General features: G+C 38.4%; 1 protein-coding gene and 1 long non-coding RNA gene across 6 annotated transcripts in view; one reads left to right on the top strand and one right to left on the bottom strand.

The window, feature by feature from the left end:
* Positions 1-21,639, top strand: part of RGS22 (regulator of G-protein signaling 22) — a 138,694-nt gene that overhangs the window by 108,956 nt on the left and 8,099 nt on the right. For 4 of the 5 annotated variants that reach the window (XM_018058297.1, XM_018058296.1, XM_018058298.1 and 1 more), the window contains 3 exons: positions 407-568; positions 5,565-5,744; positions 10,570-10,728. In XM_018058297.1, coding sequence (XP_017913786.1) covers positions 407-568; positions 5,565-5,744; positions 10,570-10,728 — 501 coding nt within the window. The remainder of the gene's footprint in view (positions 1-406; positions 569-5,564; positions 5,745-10,569; positions 10,729-21,639) is intronic. The other variant, XM_018058299.1, reaches the window with a different exon arrangement.
* On the bottom strand, positions 11,886-20,253 carry LOC106502865. Its single transcript, XR_001296529.2, has 3 exons — positions 20,168-20,253; positions 19,978-20,092; positions 11,886-11,906 (listed from the first exon to the last, which is right to left on the bottom strand). It is a non-coding gene; the product is annotated as an uncharacterized LOC106502865 (long non-coding RNA).

Genomic DNA, 21,639 nt, shown 5'->3' with positions numbered 1-21,639 from the left:
AAGTCAGGAAAATTATATATTAATATACAACATAGTATAAAATAATAATATATAAGCATAACATCATGAAGAATTCATACTATATACCCAAGTATAGTTTTTCACCATCTCTCAAACTCTAATGATTATTAACATTCTCAGTCCTCTGTAATATAATCATAGATTCTAAGTCATCCAATCATTTCATTTTCTCCCCATCTCTTAAAAAAATGATGCCATAAAAATATAAAGGAGACAAAAGGGAGAAGAAAAGAGAGGGGAAGTTGCCAAATTCTCTTTATCCATGCTATAAATTTCAACAGCCCAAAACAAAGGAGATAGAAGTTGGTAATTTTTAGCCTAATAAATGACTTTATTATTAATTTTTAGAACACAGCTAATTTTATGTATTCTCTGATTTGGACAGCCTGTGGAGAGTAAGTGGATATCTTCATCTTGTGAAATCATTGCTTTTCGTAAAGCTTTATTGAATCCAGTTACTGCAAGACAATTTCAACGCTTTGTGGCTCTAAAAGGAGATTTATTGGAAAATGGGGTGCTCTTTTGGCAAGAAGTACAAAAATATAAGGTATTGTATTAGAAGCTGGAGAAAACCACCTCTTTTTAAGGAGGAAATGCATTAACATATCAGATTCCTAACTATATGGACAAGATTTGTATCCCAACTTGATGTCTTCATCAGTTCAGTTCAGTTCAGTCTCTCAGTCGTGTCCGACTCTGCGACCCCATGAATCACAGCACGCCAGGCCTCCCTGTCCATCACCAACTCCCAGAGTTCACTCAGACTCACGTCCATCGAGTCAGTGATGCCATCCAGCCTTCTCATCCTCTATCATCCCCTTCTCCTCCTGCCCCAAATCCCTCCCAGCATCAGAGTCTTTTCCAGTGAGTCAACTCTTCGCATGAGGTGGCCAAAGTACTGGAGTTTCAGCTTTAGCATCATTCCTTCCAAAGAACACCCAGGGTTGATCTCCTTCAGAATGGACTGGTTGGATCTCCTTGCAGTCCAAGGGACTCTCAAGAGTCTTCTCCAACACCACAGTTCAAAAGCATCAATTCTTCGGCACTCAGCCTTCTTCACAGTCCACCTCTCACATCCATACATGACCATAGGAAAAACCATAGCCTTGACTAGACGGACCTTAGTCGGTAAAGTAATGTCTCTGCTTTTGAATATGCTGTCTAGATTGGTCATAACTTTTCTTCCAAGGAGTAAGCGTCTTAATTTCATGGCTGCAGTCACCATCTGCAGTGATACCAATATGTAAATACTGAGATATTTATTGTCTATATTAGATATATTTATTATTATATACTGAAGAGTAAGAGTTAGTCTTGAAATGATGGTATTAGATTTTTCAGGGTTTCACATATATTCTAATGAGAATTTTCCTGAAAAGTTTTAACTATGTTTTTGCATATTACTTATCTATAAATGTACATTTTTTCCTGAAGATATTCATATTCAGCACTTTAACCAAGGCTTCTTTACAAAAATTCCTCCTAACCATATTTGCAGCAATAGTGTTCAAAGATAATGGATTACAGAGAAATAAACCATCAGAAATGAAAGAGGCTTCTCTATCAGAATGGCAAATGCTTAACAAAATAAATGAAAGAGCAAGCTGTTAGCTATCAAAGCAGTTTATTATCAGGTTTAATTATTTGATGAAATCATATAGAATCTCTGCATTGAAGAGAGAAGGAAAGGACTCTCTAGGTTATATAACCTAGACTTGAAAACAGAAATATTGTCTCGAAATATGTAAGAGTAGACATCCCTGCTCCTAAGGTAAGCAGGCTCATTACCTTGCAATCAGCCTGTTTAATCCCATTTTTTATAAAAGTAGGGAGTAAAAATAAAACTGGAATTCAAGAGGATAAGGCTTTCAATTGAACTATGATCTAAGCACGGATTGCTTAGATTGTGTGGTAAGTCACTTTAGTCGTGTCCGATTCTGTGCAACCCTGTGGACTGTAGCCCACCAGGCTCCTCTGGCCGTGGGGTTCTCCAGGCAAGAATACTGGAGTGGGTTGCCATTCCCTTCTCCAGGCAGGGATATGTGGCACTAATACTCTGCACCATGTTTATTCTATATAGTTAGTAGTTGCTCAATACCATTTTGCTTCCAGACTTTCTGCAGCATTCCATGAAACTGTTTTCTACTCTTTTCTGTTATCCACAGTTTTTGTACCTTTCTCAACACAAAAATTTCTCCAAGGAAAAAAAAAGTATTTTGAGATATAAGTTCTTTCAAAATCTATCACAAGATAAATAATGATAAAATAATTTTTTGAAAATTAAAAAGGGGGTAAGATCTCTTTTCCAGAACAGGAAATTATTATGGTCTTTAAGCTAAAATGAATATGAGTAGGTCCAACCCTGTTAGGACAAAAGGTAAGGAGATAAACTGTGCAAAATAAGCATTAAAAAAAAAAAACAGAGACTCATACATAGTCAACGCTTTGTGACTGTCACTCCTCCAAAGCTGCCCTTGGTCTTCATTTAAATATCTTTTCTGTGGTGTAGAATGGGGGACATATAATCCTATATAGCTATTAAAAACCATGCTATTTAAGTGAATGTGTTTATTCAGTAAGTATTTACTAAATTCTAGATGGCAGGAATAAAAAAAATGGATACAATACATTGTCTTCCCTCGAGGAGGGGAATCATCCATGAAAACAAAATATGATGAAATAACGTTGATTATAATACATATTCTAACTGGTTATAATTTTGATACAGAGGAGGGGATGATTCAGGGAGGGTGGTAGGTCAGGGAGGTCTCAGCAGAAGTGATGATTCTTACAAAGGACTCTACTCAGTCCTCTGTAATGACTTGTGTAGGAAAAGAATCTAAAAAAAAGTGGTTATATGTATATGTAAAACTGATTCACTTTGCTGTGCTCCTGAAACATAACATAACATTGTAAACTCTACTCCCAAGAAAAATTTTTCAAAAAAAGAGAAGTGATGATACTTGAATTAGGTCATGAGGAAGTTTGCCAGAAAGAAACCTAGCATGTCTTAACTGAGCTCATTTTTATATGGCTTACTCATAGTAAGTGTTTGTGTCTGTCAGATATTATCTTAATGCCTTTCACGTGAAAACTACCTTATCCTTTGTAAGAATCCTAGGTCAAAGCTGTTAATTCTCACCATTCTACAGATGAAGAAACTAAGGCACAGAAAAGTTAAACTTCTGTGCCTCATACAGCTAAGTAAGTAGCAGAGCTGGAATTTGAGCCAAGACGTTCTATTGCTACAGCTTGTGGCCTTAACCACTAAGTTATACTCCCTCCTGGGGATGACTGTAATAATATGCAAAGGGATGGCTCCTATGATCTTAATCAGACATAGTTCTGAATTGTGAAAAGCTGGAAAGAACTATGATGTTCAACAGCGGACATTGCTTACTTTAATTATAATCTATGCATTAGAACACTCTGAAGGCACTAAAAATTTGCTGTTGGAAGATTAATCAGTGATGGGAAAAATATATTCATCTTACTGATTTTTTGAAACCTAGCTACTAGAAAGCAGTATGATTTAATATAAAGTGTGTATGTGTGTGTGTGTGTGCGTGTGTGTGTATCCCCAAAGAGAAAAGACTGGAAGGATATATACATCCCACAAACACTTTTTGAGCATCTACAGGGCCAGGCTAAAACCTGAGGCTACAACTGTGACCCAGTCTCTCCTCTCAGGGTTTGCAGTGTCAGAGGGGGGGACAGACAAGTTACAGAGCAGGTGGCTATGCGAGTGTGAGCAGTGCGACGGGTGGGAGGCGCACAGGGTGCAGTGAGGCACCGAAGCTGGCCGTCGCCTCGACCGAGGCAGACACAGAATGTTTAGCAGAGAACAGTACAGTTGACCCTTGAACAACAAGGGTTTGAACTGCGAGGTCCACTCATATCTGAATTTTTTTCAACAAATTCAGACCCCAGTACTTCACAGTCCACTGCTGTTTGAATCCACAGGTGTGGAAACACAGATACAGACGGCCAACTGTAAAGTTATGCATGGATTTTCAACTGCAGGGGCGGGGTTGGTGCCCCTAAGCACCGGCCACCCCCCACCAGTGTTCAAGGGTCGACTGTGTGCTTAAACTGAAACCTTAACAATAAGTAAAAGTGAACTCAGCTAATGGTAGAGTAGGGCATAAAACCCAGAAAAAATGCCAGGTTGGATTCTGTCTAAATTCTGACTCTACACTCTCAAAATTAACATTGTATAATTTCACAAATTTGTTTTTATTTCACAATCCTTATATTTCCATAATAATAAAAAACCAAGATCATTGTAAAGCAACTATACTCCAATAAAAATTAATTTAAAAAATAATAATTAACCTGGCTCACCAGATATATAATAATTTCACTAGTAACAGCAAAAAATTTAATTTTGGGTAACATAGCAAGCATGTGTTATAAATAGGCATTTTCTGAGGGAGTACTAAATTGCATAAAAATGCTAACTGTTGTCTCAGTGTAACATTTATATCAAGATTTTTCACATATAGTTTATGCCAAACTTAAAATTTATGTAATGTTTTATGTGGCAAACACTAGAAATTTTCTTTCTTTAATTGTCCTTAAGACAGTTATTACAATGCCTGTCATATAGTGAGCACTTAATAAATGTTGGCTAATTCCTGGCCTAGAATTACAAGTTTCCAAACTTTTATGTTTTCTAGTGATTTAGAGAACAATATCTTTAGCAAGGAAATGTCATAATTCAAGCTCAGCTACCTCTTTGTCTTAAAAAGTGATAGCCTTACATCTCTGACATAAAACTGGGTCTTTTATTATTACATATATCATTACTGTATTTAAATTCTTTAGCTGTAAAGATGATAATGTAATAGGTTATCTGAAAAAATATAGATACTGAGATGCGTAATAATACACCTATTAAATATAGCATTCCCATTTATATGCTAGCATTTTTGAGTCTAAATCACCTTGGCGTAGAAGCAGTTATGGTGGAAAAAGCTTTTGTGTCCGCTTGTACTTGAGTTAGGTGCTTGTTCTCCATTGTGCCACTTATTAGCTATCTCAGATTGGAATCATGTGTTTTCATGCTTCTCATCCTGTAGATATTGAGCCTTTAAAGGACAGGTACTGTGTCTTGGGGCTCACCTCAAGGTCTGGCATTTTGCAGATACTTAATATGAATTTGTTAAATGAGTCAAAGCAGACACTAAAGCTGTTCCTTTGCCAGGAGAAGAAGCAACCAGGATTAAAATGAAATCTGTGTTTACTTAAGGTATATGTGTCAAAGTCTTAGGTTCCTTTAAAAGGCAAAGATTGACCAAATGGGTGGCAGAACATGACACACACAGACATGAAGACACAGGCTAGGAGCAAAAAAGAAAAAATAAGGCTTAGGTTCTTCAAATCCAAGAAAAATAAAATCTATGATTTTTAAGATAGTCTTGACATGTCCCAGTACTCTCTTGACCTGAAGTTATATTAACTGAAAGACATACTGATGTATTCTATAAAGTGTTCTGTTAATGCATTAATCATGTATTGATCTATCTTTCCTCCTTGTTTAGGACTTGTGCCATTCTCATTGTGATGAGTCTGTCATACACAAGAAGATTATGACTATTATCAACTGCTTTATTAACTCCAGCATCCCCCCAGCTTTACAAATTGACATTCCAGTAGAGCAAGCCCAGAAGATTATTGAACACAGGAAGGAGTTGGGACCGTATGTATTCAGAGAGGCACAGGTAAGAAATCAGAGCATGTAGTAAGCATACTTTAAAACAGATTAGTAGTCTAGATATTCTTTTAAAGTTTTTGTATTATTCATATTTGGCAAGGTTTGACTCCTCCTAATCCTGGGATTTATTCTACTTCATTAGAAAAATGTTGCCAATGCCACATAACATAGAAACTAGTAACTTGCTATTTTGCTGATGGTAATACACAGCAAATATAATTTTTAAAATTCTATATTTTGACTTTGCATGGTTATCATTTTATTTCTAATTTATAAATCCCCAACTAATTTCTCCTTCCTTTCCCACCATTCATATTTCCTTTTAAAATATCTGCTACCACAAAAAATGTGTAAATTATGTGTGTCCCAAGATTTGTGTATTTTTAAAAGTTGGAATATTCACATAGCTCATAAAGTAAGTGAGAGGAGATTTAAGTACCCAACCAACATAAAGTACACAAGCTCATGAAAGGAAAATCATGCCTGTTAACCTGCTCAAGTTACTTCTCTTTAAGATAAATAATAGAAAACAGTGATTTGCTTAACATAGTTTATTTGCATTTTGAAAAGCCTTTTAGTGATGTTGTTCCTGAAAAATGATTAAGAAAAATAAATTATAATAGGGGTAATAGGGAAGGCCCTGTCATGATTTAAGTGATATGAAACAGAGATTTAGGGTATGAATGCCCTTGAGCATGGAAACAGACCATTATTCCTTAACATTTTCATTTGCAAGCCAGCTGTGTTCTAAATCCTAAAAGGAACCAAAAGCAGACTCACCATCCAAATTATGCATTAAAATAGGCAAAAATATAGAGAGATGATTGATGATCTGCTAGGGAGAAATAGAAAACATGGTGTCAGAATTGTAGCATCTGTTAATGAAAAGATCACTTAGCCTAGCCTAGGTCTCCTGATGGCCAGGCCAAGGCCTGCCCATCCAGATCACAGCCTCGAGGCTGATGGTAAATGTCTTGAGCTGCTTATGTTGGTTGGTTCCGCTACGCTGTCCAGGGAGCGCAGCCAGGGAACTTTACTGGAGTCCTTTAGTTTATGCCTTCTGTCTCATTTCCCAAAACAGAGTCCCAGATATATCTTAAATATAATCTTTAGGGTATCAGAGAACAAGAGAATATTTAGGGGCCTCACCTCACCAAATCTATTGTTTCTGTATTCCCTAAGGAAGCTCAGAGAATGACATAGCTCCTACCCAGGTGTGCAAGCCGGAGATCTGGTTGCCATCTTCACGTCTTCTCTCTCCTTTGTTCCCTGACCTTTGGTGATCTTCAGTCACTAACATGTATCCATTTGTCTCCTTATCTGTTATTCTATCTACTTTTCTCCAACTCCATGCCTCAGTTTACGTCTGCAGTGTCTCACATTGATTACCAAAATTCCCTGCCCCTAGACTCTCTCAAAACCATTTAACTTACCGCAGATGGAGCCATCTTTTTCAAAATGTGTATTTGATCATGTCACTTCTCTGCTTTCAATTTCGACTACTCCCATCGTCCTCAGACTGGAGACCATATTCCTTCATCGGTATCTCTCTAAGCAGATGCCTTTCCACTCGCTGCCATCTATCTCTGTCTTACTGAAATATTAGATTTTTTACTTTTATTTGTTTATTTATTTTGGCTGCACAGCATGTGGGATCTTCATTCCTTGACCAAGGATTGAACGTGCACCCCTGCATTGATTTTAAATTTTTTTTTTTTTTTTTTGCTTTATTTTGGCCACACAGCATTCAGGATCTTAGTTCCCCAGTCAGGGATCAAACTCACGCTCCCTACAGTGGAAGTGTGGTGTCTTAATTATGGGACCACCAGGGAAGGCCCACTGAAATACTTGTATTTCCATAGAAAGGCAATGGTACCCCACTCCAGCACTCTTGCCTGGAATATCCCATGGATGGAGGAGCCTGGTGGGCTGCAGTCCATGGGGTCGCTAAGCGTCAGACACAACTGAGCGACTTCACTTTCACTTTTCACTTTGACGCACTGGAGATGGAAATGGCAACCCACTCCAGTGTTCTTGCCTGGAGAATCCCAGGGACGAGGGAGCCTGGTAGTCTGCCATCTATGGGGTCGCACAGAGTCGGACATGACTGAAGCGACTTGGCAGTAGCATCAGCAGGCATTTCACCAGAGAAGGCAATGGCAACCTACTCCAGTACTCTTGCCAGGGGAATCCCATGGACAGAGGAGCCTGGTAGGCTACAGTCCATGGGGTCACTAAGAGTTGGACATGACTGATGCGACTTAGCAGCAGCAGCAGCAGAGAGGCCTTACTTTCTTCCCTCCAGAGCTTTTCACAGTCTCATCTTCTCTCCTTTATGCTTCTGTGATATCCTGTGTTTGTCCCTGTCAGAACACTTATCACACAAAATTGAAAATAGCTGTTCTCATGCCTGACTTTCCCACTGGACTGTAAGGTCTTTGAGAATAGGAACTGTTTCTTATTTGCTGCTGTGGTCTGCATGCCTAGCACAGAATAGACACTATCATTTTTGAAAACATGACTGAATGATGTGAGAAGAGATCAGTCATGAGAGAAATAGCTCAAATTGGAAATAGAACAACGTTGCATTAAAGGACTGAAGAGTAAACAAAAATCGATTGCCTGTTTTAGTATCGCTTTCACTTATAACATCTGCCTTTCCCCCACCTGCATTCCTAATAGCTTGAAAGTTTTCGTCACTCAGCCATATTTTCACTGACGCTCTTCACTCATGCTGCAGCCACTGCCTATCCACTGGCAATGTGGGAAGTAGCTCCATATTTATTAAAAAATGTTTCTAACAGTCTGGTTGTCTTTTAAGGTTCTGGAGGTACAGGGTAATTTTCATAAATAACATGAATGTTATTAACTGCAACTTTCAGAAATAGAGCAATTTTTTTCAGGCACCCTGTTCTACATGCAGGATCTTAGTTTCCCAACCAGGGATCAGACCCATGCCCCCTGCACTGCAAGTGGGGACCCCTAACCACTGAACCTTCAAGGATTCCCAGAAATAGAGAAACTTTATGTCTGCCTCAAAATAGTGTACCCTAATAGGGTAACTTTTACTGGGAAGCCTTCTAGGTGACAAATACATTTGAGAGCTGGAAGTGACTCAGGTTTTGGAGAGAGAACTGAGAAGTAGGGCCAATAGTTGGTAAATGGAGGTGGAAGAGGAGTGTTTAAGAAATTTATATAAAAACTACCATGATCCTTTAACATTGGAGCAGGGGATTACGTAAAAGCATGGCGTGCATGCTACATTGCTTCAGTCATATCCGATTCTTTGTGACCCTGTAGACCGTAGCCTGCCAAGGAATTCTCCAGGCAAGAATACTGGAATGGGTTGCCATTTCCTCATCTAGGGTATCTTCCAGACCCAGGGATCGAACCTGCACCTCTTATGTCTCCTGTATTAGCAGGCGGGTTCTTTACCACTAATGCTACCTGGACAGCCCCAAAATCCATGGTAGATGAAAACTTTTTTAAAGCTTGCTGCTTCTACTGCTAAGTCACTTCAGTCGTGTCTGACTCTGTGCGACCCCATAGACGGCAGCCTACCAGGCTCCCCCGCCCCTGGGATTCTCCAGGCAAGAACACTGGAGTAGGTTGCCATTTCCTTCTCCAGTGCACGAAAGTGAAAAGTCAAAGTGAAGTCGCTCAGTCGTGTCCGACCCTCAGCGACCCCATGGACTGCAGCCTACCAGGCTTCTCCACCTATGGGATTTTCCAGGCAAGAGTACTGGAGTAGGGTGCCATTGCCTTCTCCGTTTTTAAAGCCTACACTTCGTCAAATAAAGTATCATCTTTAGCTTTTGTGTTCACAATCCCAAGAGGCTACAGAATTCAGTGACAAGATGGTATCTTAAAGGGAGTAAATAATTATAGAATCACTAATGATATTCATGTACAGAAAGGAGGAGTGATGAAATGTATCATGATGTTCAGGACTCTGTTGATGACTGCAGCATTTACTTTCTAAACACTCCACTTTCCTCCTGAAAAGTTGGCTTAGATCCTAATGGGATGGTTCATTTTTCTCCAGGGCATTAGATAAAGTCCATTCCCAGCAACAAGATGTTGGACTTGATCTGATGTGGCAAGCCCTACCTTCTTGGAAGTAACGTATGCCTCTGGAACTGATGGAAAAACTTGGCATGAAAATATGAGCAACAATTCTTATCTCTATAAATATCACAATTAATCACTTAATGTAGAGTATCCTCATAGAAAGCATTTGTCCAGGATACCACTCTGCTTTTTAAATGTTACTTTTCTTGCTCTCACATAAAAGAGAGATTGTATCATTTAAAAGTTACTCAAGATTTATTCTTAGATCTGCAGCTTTGTTTAAGAGCTTTTCCAGAGGCAAAATGGTATTTCCTTTCTCTAAAAGAAGGGAAAGGAGGGGTGGAGAGGAGTCCCCCTTGATGAACTGAATATTTGGAATACTTGCATAAAACAGCCGAGTGTGTGGCAGATCAACTGGTGTAAGTTTTAAAAGAAAACATATATTTCTTATTTAAAAAGACCTAATGGATTCTTTATTAATACAATCAATTGGTTAGGGAAACATAAAGTATAAAGTGACTTTTAACTGTATTTAAGTGTATGTTTTTTTAAAAGAAAGACTTCTCTCGTTGGTAGTAAAAACATTGATGATAAGCATGTGCCGAGCTAAATTATACCAAGATGTCTGGAGACAATAAGTTGGAGGAAACATGCTGTATATTAAAGATAGAATAGTTAATCCATTATTATGGTGAATTACAGTTTAAATTGGTACATTTGTATAAAATTGTAATCTGAGACATACTTTGTTTTTTATACAGATGACAGTTTTTGGAGTTCTGTTTAAATTTTGGCCTCAGTTCTGTGAGTTTAGGAAGAACTTAACTGATGAAAAAATTATGAGTGTTTTGGAGAGAAGACAAGAATATAGTAAGCAGAAAAAGAAAATGGCAGTCATAGAAGATGAAAAATTTGTAAAGGTGAGACAGGAATCATTTGGGGTTTAATCAGACTTTTAAAAGGTATGTGATATTATTACTGAGTCCAAGCTGTCTCTGCTTGCTGCACGACAGGCCAATGAATCTGAGGGGTTGAGGAAAGGAAGAGACATTATTAATCAGGGAGCCAGCTGACCCAGAAGATAGCAGACTAGTGCCTCAAAATAACCATCTTATTGAGGTCTGGATGCCAGATTTTTATAGATCAGAGATTGGGGGAGACAAGGAAGCAAAGTGAAAAAGGCCATTAATCTTGCAAACATCTCCTACAATGGCAAGCCTTAGGCAGGGGATGTGTTAATTCTTCTTTCCTGCCATCAGAAGGTTTCAGAAGTTTCAGACTTGTTTTGAAGTTAAAAAAAAAATCTCAAATATCATCTCATCTATGTACCTCTCTTGGAGAGCACTTTATATTTGTCTTATGAGTAAGTTTTTGTATCTGTCTTTCTCACTGAACTGAGATCCTCAAAGATACCATCTGTCTTATTAAATACTTCCACCAATATCCAGCACATGTTCAATTGTTAATCATTATTTACCAGATAAATCTGGGAATGAATGAGATAGTATTATGTACTTGGGACAGCATTTTCAATATTAAAATTAGAGAATGATACACTGACTGTGAAACTTATGAGTCGTAAGTTGGCCAGGCTGCCTCTTTGTCTGTCCGTTAAGTTATCAATTTATCTATCTCTTTATCTATTGTTTTACTTGAGAAGGGGTAACAAGTAACATATTTCATCTTATTTATAAGCTTCACCCCTATTCTCTTTTTTAAAAGAAATTTAAAATATATCTAAAGATATAAAGGTAATATAATTATAACCCTCACATTTCCCCAGGTCAACATAAACACTGTTAACATAGTCTACATTTTTCTTCATTTTTCCTTTGTAAGTGAAATAGTGCAGAACACTGTGCCCTCTTCAGCCCAGTCTTGAGCTCTTTCTTATTTTTACTGCATAGTTTTACTCATTTACCTGTTTGGCCGTGCTGGGTCTTCGTTGCTGCATGGACTTGCCTCTGGTCACAGTGTGGTGGCTCCTCTCGGTGTGGCTCCCAGGCTCTAGAGCGCAGGCTCAGCAGTTGTGGCGCACGGGCTCCGTTGCTCCACAGTATGTCAGACCTCCCTGGACCAGGAATCAAACCCACGTCACCTGCATGGCAGGTGGATTCTTTACCACCGAGCCACCAGGAAAGCCCCCAACCCTGAATTCTATTACCTTCCCCACTTCCAAGAGCAACCATTAAGTTTTGCATATGTTCTCAACAACTCCTTTTTAAGATAATGTTTTATATGGGTATCTGGATTCATAAATGATACAGAGGACTATTTTGTATGTACTTTAACTTACATAAATAGTGCCATATTTTATTAGTCTGCTCAGGCTACTATACCAAAATATTACAGAATAGATGGCTTAAACAACAGAAATTAACTTTCTCATAGTTCAGGAGACTAGAAGTCCCAGCTCAAGGTGCCAGCTAATAGGATTCTTGGTGAGACCTCTCCTGGCATGTACCAGGCCACCTTCTTGTGTCCTCACAAGTTGGGGAGAGAAAGAGAGCTCTCATCCTTTCTCTTCTTGTAAAGCCACAGTTCCTTTGGATTATGACCCTACCCTTATGACCTCATTTAACCCTAAATACCTCTTAAAGGACACCTTTATTTGGTGTTAGCTCTAGAAGGTCTTGTAGATCTTCATAGAATCGGTCAATGTCAACTTCTTCGGCATCAGTGGTTGGGGCACAGACTTGGATTACTGTGATGTTGAATGGTTTGCCTTGGAAATGAACCAAGATCATTTTGTCATTTTTGAAGGTGCACCCAAGTACTGTATTTCGGACTCTTTTGTTGACTATGAGGGCTACTGCATTTCTTCTAAGGGATACTTGCCCACAGTAGTAGGTATAATGGTCATCTGAATTAAAGTCTCCCATTCTCATCCATTTTAGTTCGCTGATTCCTAAGATATTGATGTTCAATCTTGCATCTCCTGCTTGATCACATCCAATTTGCCTTGATTCATGGACCTAACATTCCAGGTTCCTATGCAATATTGTTCTTTACAGCATTGGACTTTACTTTCACCACCAAACACATCCACAACTGAGCATCTTTTCCACTTTGGCCCAACCTCTTCATTCTTTCTGGAGCTATTAGTAATTGTCCTCTGCTCTTCCCGAGTAGTGTATTGGCCTTGGGGACGCTCATCTTCTGGTATCATATCTTTTTGCCTTTTCAAACTGTTTATGAAGTTCTTGCAGCAAGAATACTGGAGTGTATTGCTGTTTCCCCCTCCAGTGGGCCACGTTTTGTCAGAACTCTTCATAATGACTGGTCTGTCTTGGGTGACCCTGCATGGCCTCGCTGATAGCTTCACTGAGTTTTGCAGGCCCCTTCATCACGACAAGACTATGATCTATGAAGGGGGAGGAGAGGAGCCAAAGACAGAGACGCTCTATACAGCCAGAAAAAAACAAGACCTGGAGCTGACTGTGACTCAGATCATCAGCTCCTTATTTATTGCAAATTTCAGACTTAAACTGAAGAAAGTAGGGAAAAACCAATACGCCATTCAAAGTGAAAGTGAAAGTTGCTCAGTCATGTCTGACTCTTTGTGACCCCATGGACTGAGGCTTGCCAGGCTCCTCTGTCCATAGAATTCTCCAAGGCAGAATACTGGAGTGGGTAACCATTCTCTTCTCCAGGTGATCTTCCCAACCTAGGGATTAAACCTGGGGTTCTTCCCAACACAGGGATTGAACCCAGATCTCCCACACCTGAGCCATCAGGGAAGCCCCAATAGGCCATTCAGGTATGACCTGAATCAAATCCCTTATGATTATACAGTGGAGGTGACAAATAGATTCAAGAGATTAGATCTGGTAGACAGAGTGCCTGAAGAACTATGGACAGAGTTTGTAACACTGTACAGGAGGCAGTGACCAAAACCATCCCAAAGAAAACGAAATGCAAGAAGACAAAGTGGTCGTCTGAGGTGGCTTTACAAATAGCTGAGGAAAGAAGAGAAGCAAAAGGCAAGGGAGAAAGGGGAAAAATATACCCAACTGAATGCAGAGTTCCAGAGAATAAATAGCAAGGAGAGACAAGAAAGCCTTCTTAAAGGACCAATGCAAAGAAATAGAGAAAACAATAGAACGGGAAAGACTAGAGATCTCTTCAAGAAAATTAGAGATATCAAAGGAATATTTCATGCAAATATGGGGTACAATAAAGGACAGCAACGGTGAGGACCTAAGAGGAGCAGAAGAGATTAAGAAGAGGTGGCAAGAATACACAGAACTGTGTAAAAAAGGTCTTAATGACCCAGATAAGCACAGTGGTGTGATCACTCACCTAGAGCCAGACATCCTAGAGTGTGAAGTCAAGTGGACCTTAGGAAGCATTACTATGAACAAAGCTAGTAGAAGTGATGGGATTCCAGCTGAGCTACTTAAAAATCCTAAAAGATTATGTTGTTAAAGTGCTGCACTCAATATGTCAGCAAATTTGGAAAACTCAGCAGTGGCCACAGGACTGGAAAAGGTCAATTTTCATTCCAATCCCAAAGAAAGGCAATGCCAAAGAATGTTCAAACTACCATACACATGCACTTATTTCGCATGCTAGTAAGGTTATGCTCAAAATCCTTCAAGCCAGGCTTCAACAGTATTTGAACCTAGAACTTCCAGAGGTATAAGCTGGGTTTAGAAAGGCAGGGGAACCAGAGATCAAATTGCCAGCATCCAGTGGATCATAGAGAAGCAAGGGAATTCCAGAAAAATATCTACTTTGCCTCACTGACTATGAGGAAGCCTATGTGGACCACAACACACTGTGGAAAATTCTTAAAGAGCTGGGAATACCAGACTACCTTACCTGTCTCCCGAGAAACCTGTATTCAGCAACAGTTAGAACCAGACATGGAACAACAGACCGGTTCCAAATTGGGAAAGGAGTATGACAAGGCTATATATTGTCACCCTGTTTATTTAATTTATATGCAGAATGAAAAGTGTAGTTGCTCAGTTGTGTCTGACTCTACTACCCTATGGACTATATTGCCTGCCAGGCTCCTTCATCCAACAGGATTTTCTGGGCAAGAATACTGGAGTGGGTTGCCATTTCCTTCTCCAAATATGCAGAATACATCCTGCAAAATGCCAGGCTGAATGTATCACAAGCTGGAATCAAGATTGCCAGGAAAAATACCAATAGCTTCAGATACCCAAATGATACCACTTTAATGGCAGAAAGTGAAGAGGAACTAAAGAGCCTCATGATGAGAGTGAAAGAGGAGAGTGAAAAAAACTGGCTTGAAACTCAACATTCAGAAAACTAGATCATGGCATCTGGTCCCATCACTTAATGGCAGATAGAAGGGGAAAGAGTAGAAGCAGTGACAGATTTTCTTGGGTTCCAAAGTAACTAAGGACAGTATCTGCAGTCATGAAATTAAAAGATGCTTGCTCCTTGGAAGAAAAGCTACAACAAACCTAAACAGCATATTAAAAAGCAGACATCACTTGCCAACAAATGTCCAGATAGTCAAAACTATGGTTTTTCCGGTAGTCATGTATACATGTGAGAGTTGGTCCATAAAGAAGGCTGAGTGCCAAACAATTGATGCTTTCAAATTATGATGCTAGAGAAGACTCTTGAGAGTCCCTTGGGCTGCAAGAAGATCAAACCAGTTAATCCTAAAGGTAATCAACCCTGAATATTTATTGGAAGGATTGATGTTGAGACTGAAGCTCCAGTACTTTGGCCACTTGATGCAAAGAGCTGATTTAATGGAAAAGACCCTGCTGATGCTAGGAAAGATTGAAGGCAAAAGGAAAAGGGGGCTGCAGAGGACAAGATGGTTAGATAGCATTACTGATTCAATAGACATGAATTTGAATGAACTCCAGGAGATAGTGGAGGACAGAGGAACCTGGCATGCTGCAGTCCGTGGGGTCACAAAGAGTCAGACCTGACTTAGGAAATGAACAACAGCAACCTCTTAAAGACCCTACCTCATGATACAGTCACAGTGAAAGTTAGGACATCAACATACGAATTTGGGAGAGACATAGTTCTTTCATAGCACATATTGTGCTTTCTACATCTTGCATTTTAAATTTAGTGTTGTTTTTAATTCTACCCACACTGCTCTACTTAGATAGATCTCATTTATTCAGCTTAATTGCTGCATTCCCATCATATGCATAAATATACTATTTAACTATTTCTTTATTGTATTTTTTCAATTTATATATGGAGGCATTCCTGTAAATGCCTCCATATTCACGTGATTAAAATGTTTTGGGAATGGTTAAGTAATAGGGTATGAATGTGTGTCAGTCTGTGTTCTTATTTCTCCTCATCTGGTATGTTCAGACTTCCAAATTTTTGTCCATCTGTTGATGACAAATGGTATGTCTTCATACTAATGCATTCATTTCTATCCTCCTAATTATTAGTAAGGGCTTCCCAGGTGGCTCAGTGGTAAGGAATCTGCCTGCCAATACAGGAGCCACAGGAGACGGGTTGGATTCCTGGGTCAGGAAGATCCCCTGAAGGAAAAAATGGCAACCCTCTCCAGGATTCTTGCTGGGATAATCCCATGGATAGAGGAACCTGGTGGGCTACAGTCCATGGGGTCATAAAGAGTTGGACATGACTGAGCGGCTGAGCATGCATGCAATTATTAATAAGATGGAACAATTTTTCACATGTTAACTATTGAGATATTATATCAGGATTGTAGTAAGCCTATAGTTCAATTTGAGAGTTTATGTCATAAATTTAGAAAGCATTTTGTTTTCTAATCCATGAACACAGTTTATTTCTGTTTAGTTCTTCTTTAATTTCTTTTATCAATGATTTTGCATTTTCTGTGACATCTTGAATATATTTTGTGAAATTTATTCCGAAGTATTTCATATTCAAGATAATGTTATTGCTATTTTTTTAAATCTCAAATTCTAATTTTTTTAGAAAAAAATTTTTATTTTGAGATAATTAACATTCCTCAGTTCAGTTCAGTCGCTCAGTCGTGTCCGACTCTTTGCGACCCCATGAATCACAACACGCCAGGCCTCCCTGTCCATCACCAACTCCCGGAGTTCACTCAGACTCACGTCCATCGAGTCAGTGATACCATCCAGCCATCTCATCTTCTGTCATCCCCTTCTCCTCCTGCCCCCAATCCCTCCCAGCATCAGAGTCTTTTCCAATGAGTCAACTCTTCTCATGCGGTGGCCAAAGTACTGGAGTTTCAGCTTTAGCATCATTCCTTCCAAAGAAATCCCAGGGCTGATCTCCTTCAGAATGGACTGGTTGGATCTCTTTGCAGTCCAAGGGACTCTCAAGAGGAAATAGCAAAAATAGTAGAGAGGTCTCATGTACCTTCCACCCAGTTTCCCCCAGTGGCTACGCTTTGCTATTACAATAGTAAAATCAGGAAATTGATATTGATACAAGGTGTGTGTATAGTTCTGTGCCATTTTGTCACATGTGTAGATTCAAGTAACCAACACTCTATTCAAGATGCACCACAAAGATGTTCCTTGTGACTGTAAGTCATCTCCAACCAATTATCCTGATATGTTAGCCATCAGTCTTTTCCCCATTTATATAATTTTGTCATTTTTGAGAATGTTTTATAAATGGAATCATACAATATGTGACTTTCTGAGACTGGCATTTTTCACTCAACATGAATACCCTGGAGATCAGTCCACGTTTTCATGTGTGTCTGTAGTTCATCCTCTTTATTGCTGAGTAGTGTTCTGCAGTACATTGTTCCACAGTTTAGCCATTCACTCACATTTGCCTAGTTCCTGTTTGGGGCTATTACAATAAAATGTTACGTGTCACTCCCACTGCTGTCTCCTCCTCCTCCTCCTTCTTCTTATTTGAATGCTTTTATTTTATAACAGCTTTATTGAAATTTAATTCTCATACCATAAAATTTACACTGTTAAAGTGCACAATTTTGTGGCTTTAGTATATTTGCAGAGCTATGTGACTATCACTGCTACTTAACTGTAGAACATTTTCATCACCCCCAAAAGAAACTGTATACCCAGTAGCAATCACTCCCCTTTCCTCCTTCCTCCCTAGCCCCTGGAAACCACTGATCTACTTTCTGTATCTGGACATTTCATATAAATGAAAAAATACAGTATGTGGTTGTATGACTGGCTCCTTTCACTTAACATGGCATTCTCGAGGTTCATCTATCTTGTAACGTGTGATCTATCAGTAACTCTAATCTATCAGTTACTCTTATGACTGATATTACACTGAATGGTTATAATGCATTTTGCTTATCCATTCATCAGTTGATGTATTGGGTTGTTTCCACTTTTTGGCTTTCATTAATAATGCTGCTGTGAACATTCTTATGCAACCTTATATATATAGACATGTTTTAATTTTTCTTGGGACCTAGAAGTTGAATTATTGGCTCCTTTTGAGGAATTGCCAAACTTCTCTAAAGCTATAGTATCATCTCGGTATATTGATTTTCACGTGGTATCTTTTTCCATCTGTTTACATTACTACCTGTATCATTATATTTGAATTAAGTTTCCTATAGACAGCATATAGTTGGGTCATGGTGGTGTTTGGTTTTTGGTTTTAATCTGCTCTACCAATCTCTTCCTTTTGATTGGCATGTTTAGTCTGTGCATCTTTAGCATAGTTATTGATATGTTAGGTTTTAAATCTGTCATCGTACTTTCTGTTTTGCTTATTCCCTCTCTTCTTTCTTCTATTTCCTTGTCTTATATTCCTGTGTATTACTTGTACGTCTCTTAGAATCTCACTTTGGTGTATCTCTGTTTAGATGTTTCAGCAGTTACTTTAGATATCACCTTATACAAGCATAACTTCTCAATTTATTGGTGTTGACATTTTACCAGTTTGGGTCTCAAAACTACCTCCCTTTAAGTCTCTTTCCCCTCACCTGTTTACAGTTATCTTAAATACTTCTCAACATATATTGAGAATCCCATCAGACAATTTTATAATTTCTGCTTCAACTGTTAAACATAAATCAGGAAACTCAAAGTGAAAAGTCCTTTGTATTTACCCCTCCTCTTGCTCTATTTTTCTTCTTTTTTGATGTTCCAAGATTTGTTTTGTTCTTTCTTTTTCCTTTATGTAAGGTATTATTTCTCACTGCTTTCAAGATTCTTTGTGTTTAGTTTTCAGAATTTTGAATATGATATGTCTTATGCAGATTTCTTTGGGTTGTTTCTGTTTGAGGATTGCTCAAGTTCTTGAGTCTGCATATTTATATCTTTTGCCAAGTTTGGAAGAGGGGGATTTATATTAATGCTACATATATTTGTGTATATATATGTATATATGCACTTTCTTTATGATCCATATTCATGATACCTTGGGTACTTCATTTCTGAGAGATTTTTGGTTTCTTCAATCTTTTTTAAGTTCAGTAAACAGTCATTTTACATTTTCCTTTTAAAATGTTTTGATCTGTTTCTGTTCTGAGTTTCTGCATTTAGGATTAGGAGTTTTATGTCATATATGCAAATGTTTGTATAGGAATATTTTATCCATTTTGAGCTCCTATGTTAGAGTTTTATGATTCATGATTGGATTTCTTGGAGAGTACTGTTATCAACTAAAATATTGGACTTCTCATTTTGTGTTATTCTTGCAATGGTTTTATGGGATACACCTGTTACTTTCTGCTCATTTTAAAATGTCTTATATTTTTCTCAACCACCCAATAATAGGGAGTAGTCAGAAGTTTAATACACTATGGATGGGAGTGTAGATTGAACTTTAGAAAACAATTTTACTTTATCTGGTAAAATTAAAAGATGCACTTAGCCTTCAATTTATCAGATCTACTTGTAAATACATATATCCTAGAGTAATTTATGGACACAGATATCAGGTGATATGCACATGGTTTATAGCACCCATGTTTTCAAAAGCAAAAAAATCAGAAGCTATCCAAATATCTATTAACAGGAGATTGTTAAAAATAAATTCAAGTAGTAGAATACTTGCTGTGATGGAAAGCAAATAAACGATCCTACAATAGACACACATTGGGGATGTGCTGTTGGCTGGGAAAGTTGCAAAAATGTGATGTCAACTCCGCTTATATAAAGTTAAAATTCAGATAAAACGAATCAATACAAATGTGATAAACTACAAAAAGAAGGAATGATAAACACAAAGTTCAGTACAGTGGTTACCTTTATAGGTTGGGTGGAGACAGATGATGTGATTGGGCAGGCGACACAAGAGGGAGCAGAGGTGCTGGAAACGTGGTGTCTCTTAAGCTTTGGTGGTATTGTTATTATTCATATCCTATTGTTAGAAATATTTTAATAAGCATTTAATATATAATAACATTTTTAGATGAATGATACTGCAAAAAATTACCAGATTTTCAAAAGCTTCTCTTTGGTTGATGTTTCCTATCATCGGGAGGTTGAGGGTATTTCCAGTATAGAGTGGGAATCGGGAAAGGCCTAAGAGCAAGAAAATAGGAAGAGGTGTCTGTAAAATCTTGCTTCCACTGAATCAGTTCTTCACAATATGACTTCACATATTTTTGTTGATGTATTAAAAGTTCTTTAATCATAGGGCAAATATTTACTCATATACAGCTTATGAGTGACTTATATCTTCCCAGGTGGTGCTGGTGGTAAAGAATCCACCTGCTGATGCAGGAGACTCAGGAGACATGGGTTCGATCCCTGTGTTGAGAAGATCTGGTAGAAGAAATGGCAACCCACTCCAGGATTCTTGCCTGGAAAATCCCATGGACAGGGGAGCCTGGTGGGCTGCAGTCCATGGGGTCACAAAGAGTCAGACACGACTGAATGACTGAGCACATAGCTCATGTATAGAAATGAAATGTTATTACACTTAAATATAATTAGTTTTAGATTATTTATTTTAAAAATTTCTGCAGTTATTTCCCTTCCATTGGTTTGGGTAATAAGTGACAGATCATATAATACAAAAGCTGATTTCTCCCTCAAACCAGCTGTGCATCTGGCCCAATCTATATAATCTGATGAGAAACAGAGTTCACTAAATAAAAACCCTCATATTTACCTTCTTCAGACCCTTGAGGCAAGTACGTGTCTGACTGAGCCACATGAATGTGATACTAATTTGGTAGGCTCAGGAAGAAAATATATTTGAAGGGTTCATTTAGGGAGGAAAAAATAGAATGTTGTCTAACTTAAGTACGTTTGGAGCTTTTTTCTGATTACATCTGTGACATGTAAATAACTTCACCAATCAGATGAGTCCTATGTGAGCCTGCTGCATTTTTTACTAATGTGGCCTAAATAGTCTCTCAAAAAGAGCTCCCTCTCCTAATCCCTTTCTTCCTTATTTCACCAGACTTTTATTGATCATCTACTACATAGAATTTTATTGATGATCTATTTATCCCTTTTATATATGCTAGGAACATGAATATAGAATTTACATGTAGTGTAAGGATAGAAACACACACACATATATACTTAACTGAAAAGAATATAAACGAAAAACTGAAATCCCAGAAATTTAGTAATTAATTATTTGTGGGGGGAAAGTAAAGGATCTCAAAGAAAAGGTAAATTTGAGTTAAATAGTAAGCTCTATTCGGGTCTACCGCATTGCAGGCAGATTCTTTAGCAGCTGAGCCACAAGGGAAGCCCAAGAGTACTGGAGTGGGTAGCCTATCCCTTCTCCAGCAGATCTTCCCAACCCAGGAATCAAACCAGGGTCTCCTGCATTACAGGCGGATTCTTTACCAACTATTCAACAAATAGTTCTAAATGTATGCATGTATGCCCACTCAGTCGTATCTGACTTGTTGCGACCCTGAGGACTGTAGCCCACCAGGCTCCTCT

This window comes from Capra hircus, chromosome 14 (genome assembly GCF_001704415.2).
Source record: "Capra hircus breed San Clemente chromosome 14, ASM170441v1, whole genome shotgun sequence".
Taxonomy (NCBI): Eukaryota; Metazoa; Chordata; class Mammalia; order Artiodactyla; family Bovidae; genus Capra; species Capra hircus.
This window is presented reverse-complemented; position numbering and strand designations above follow the sequence as displayed.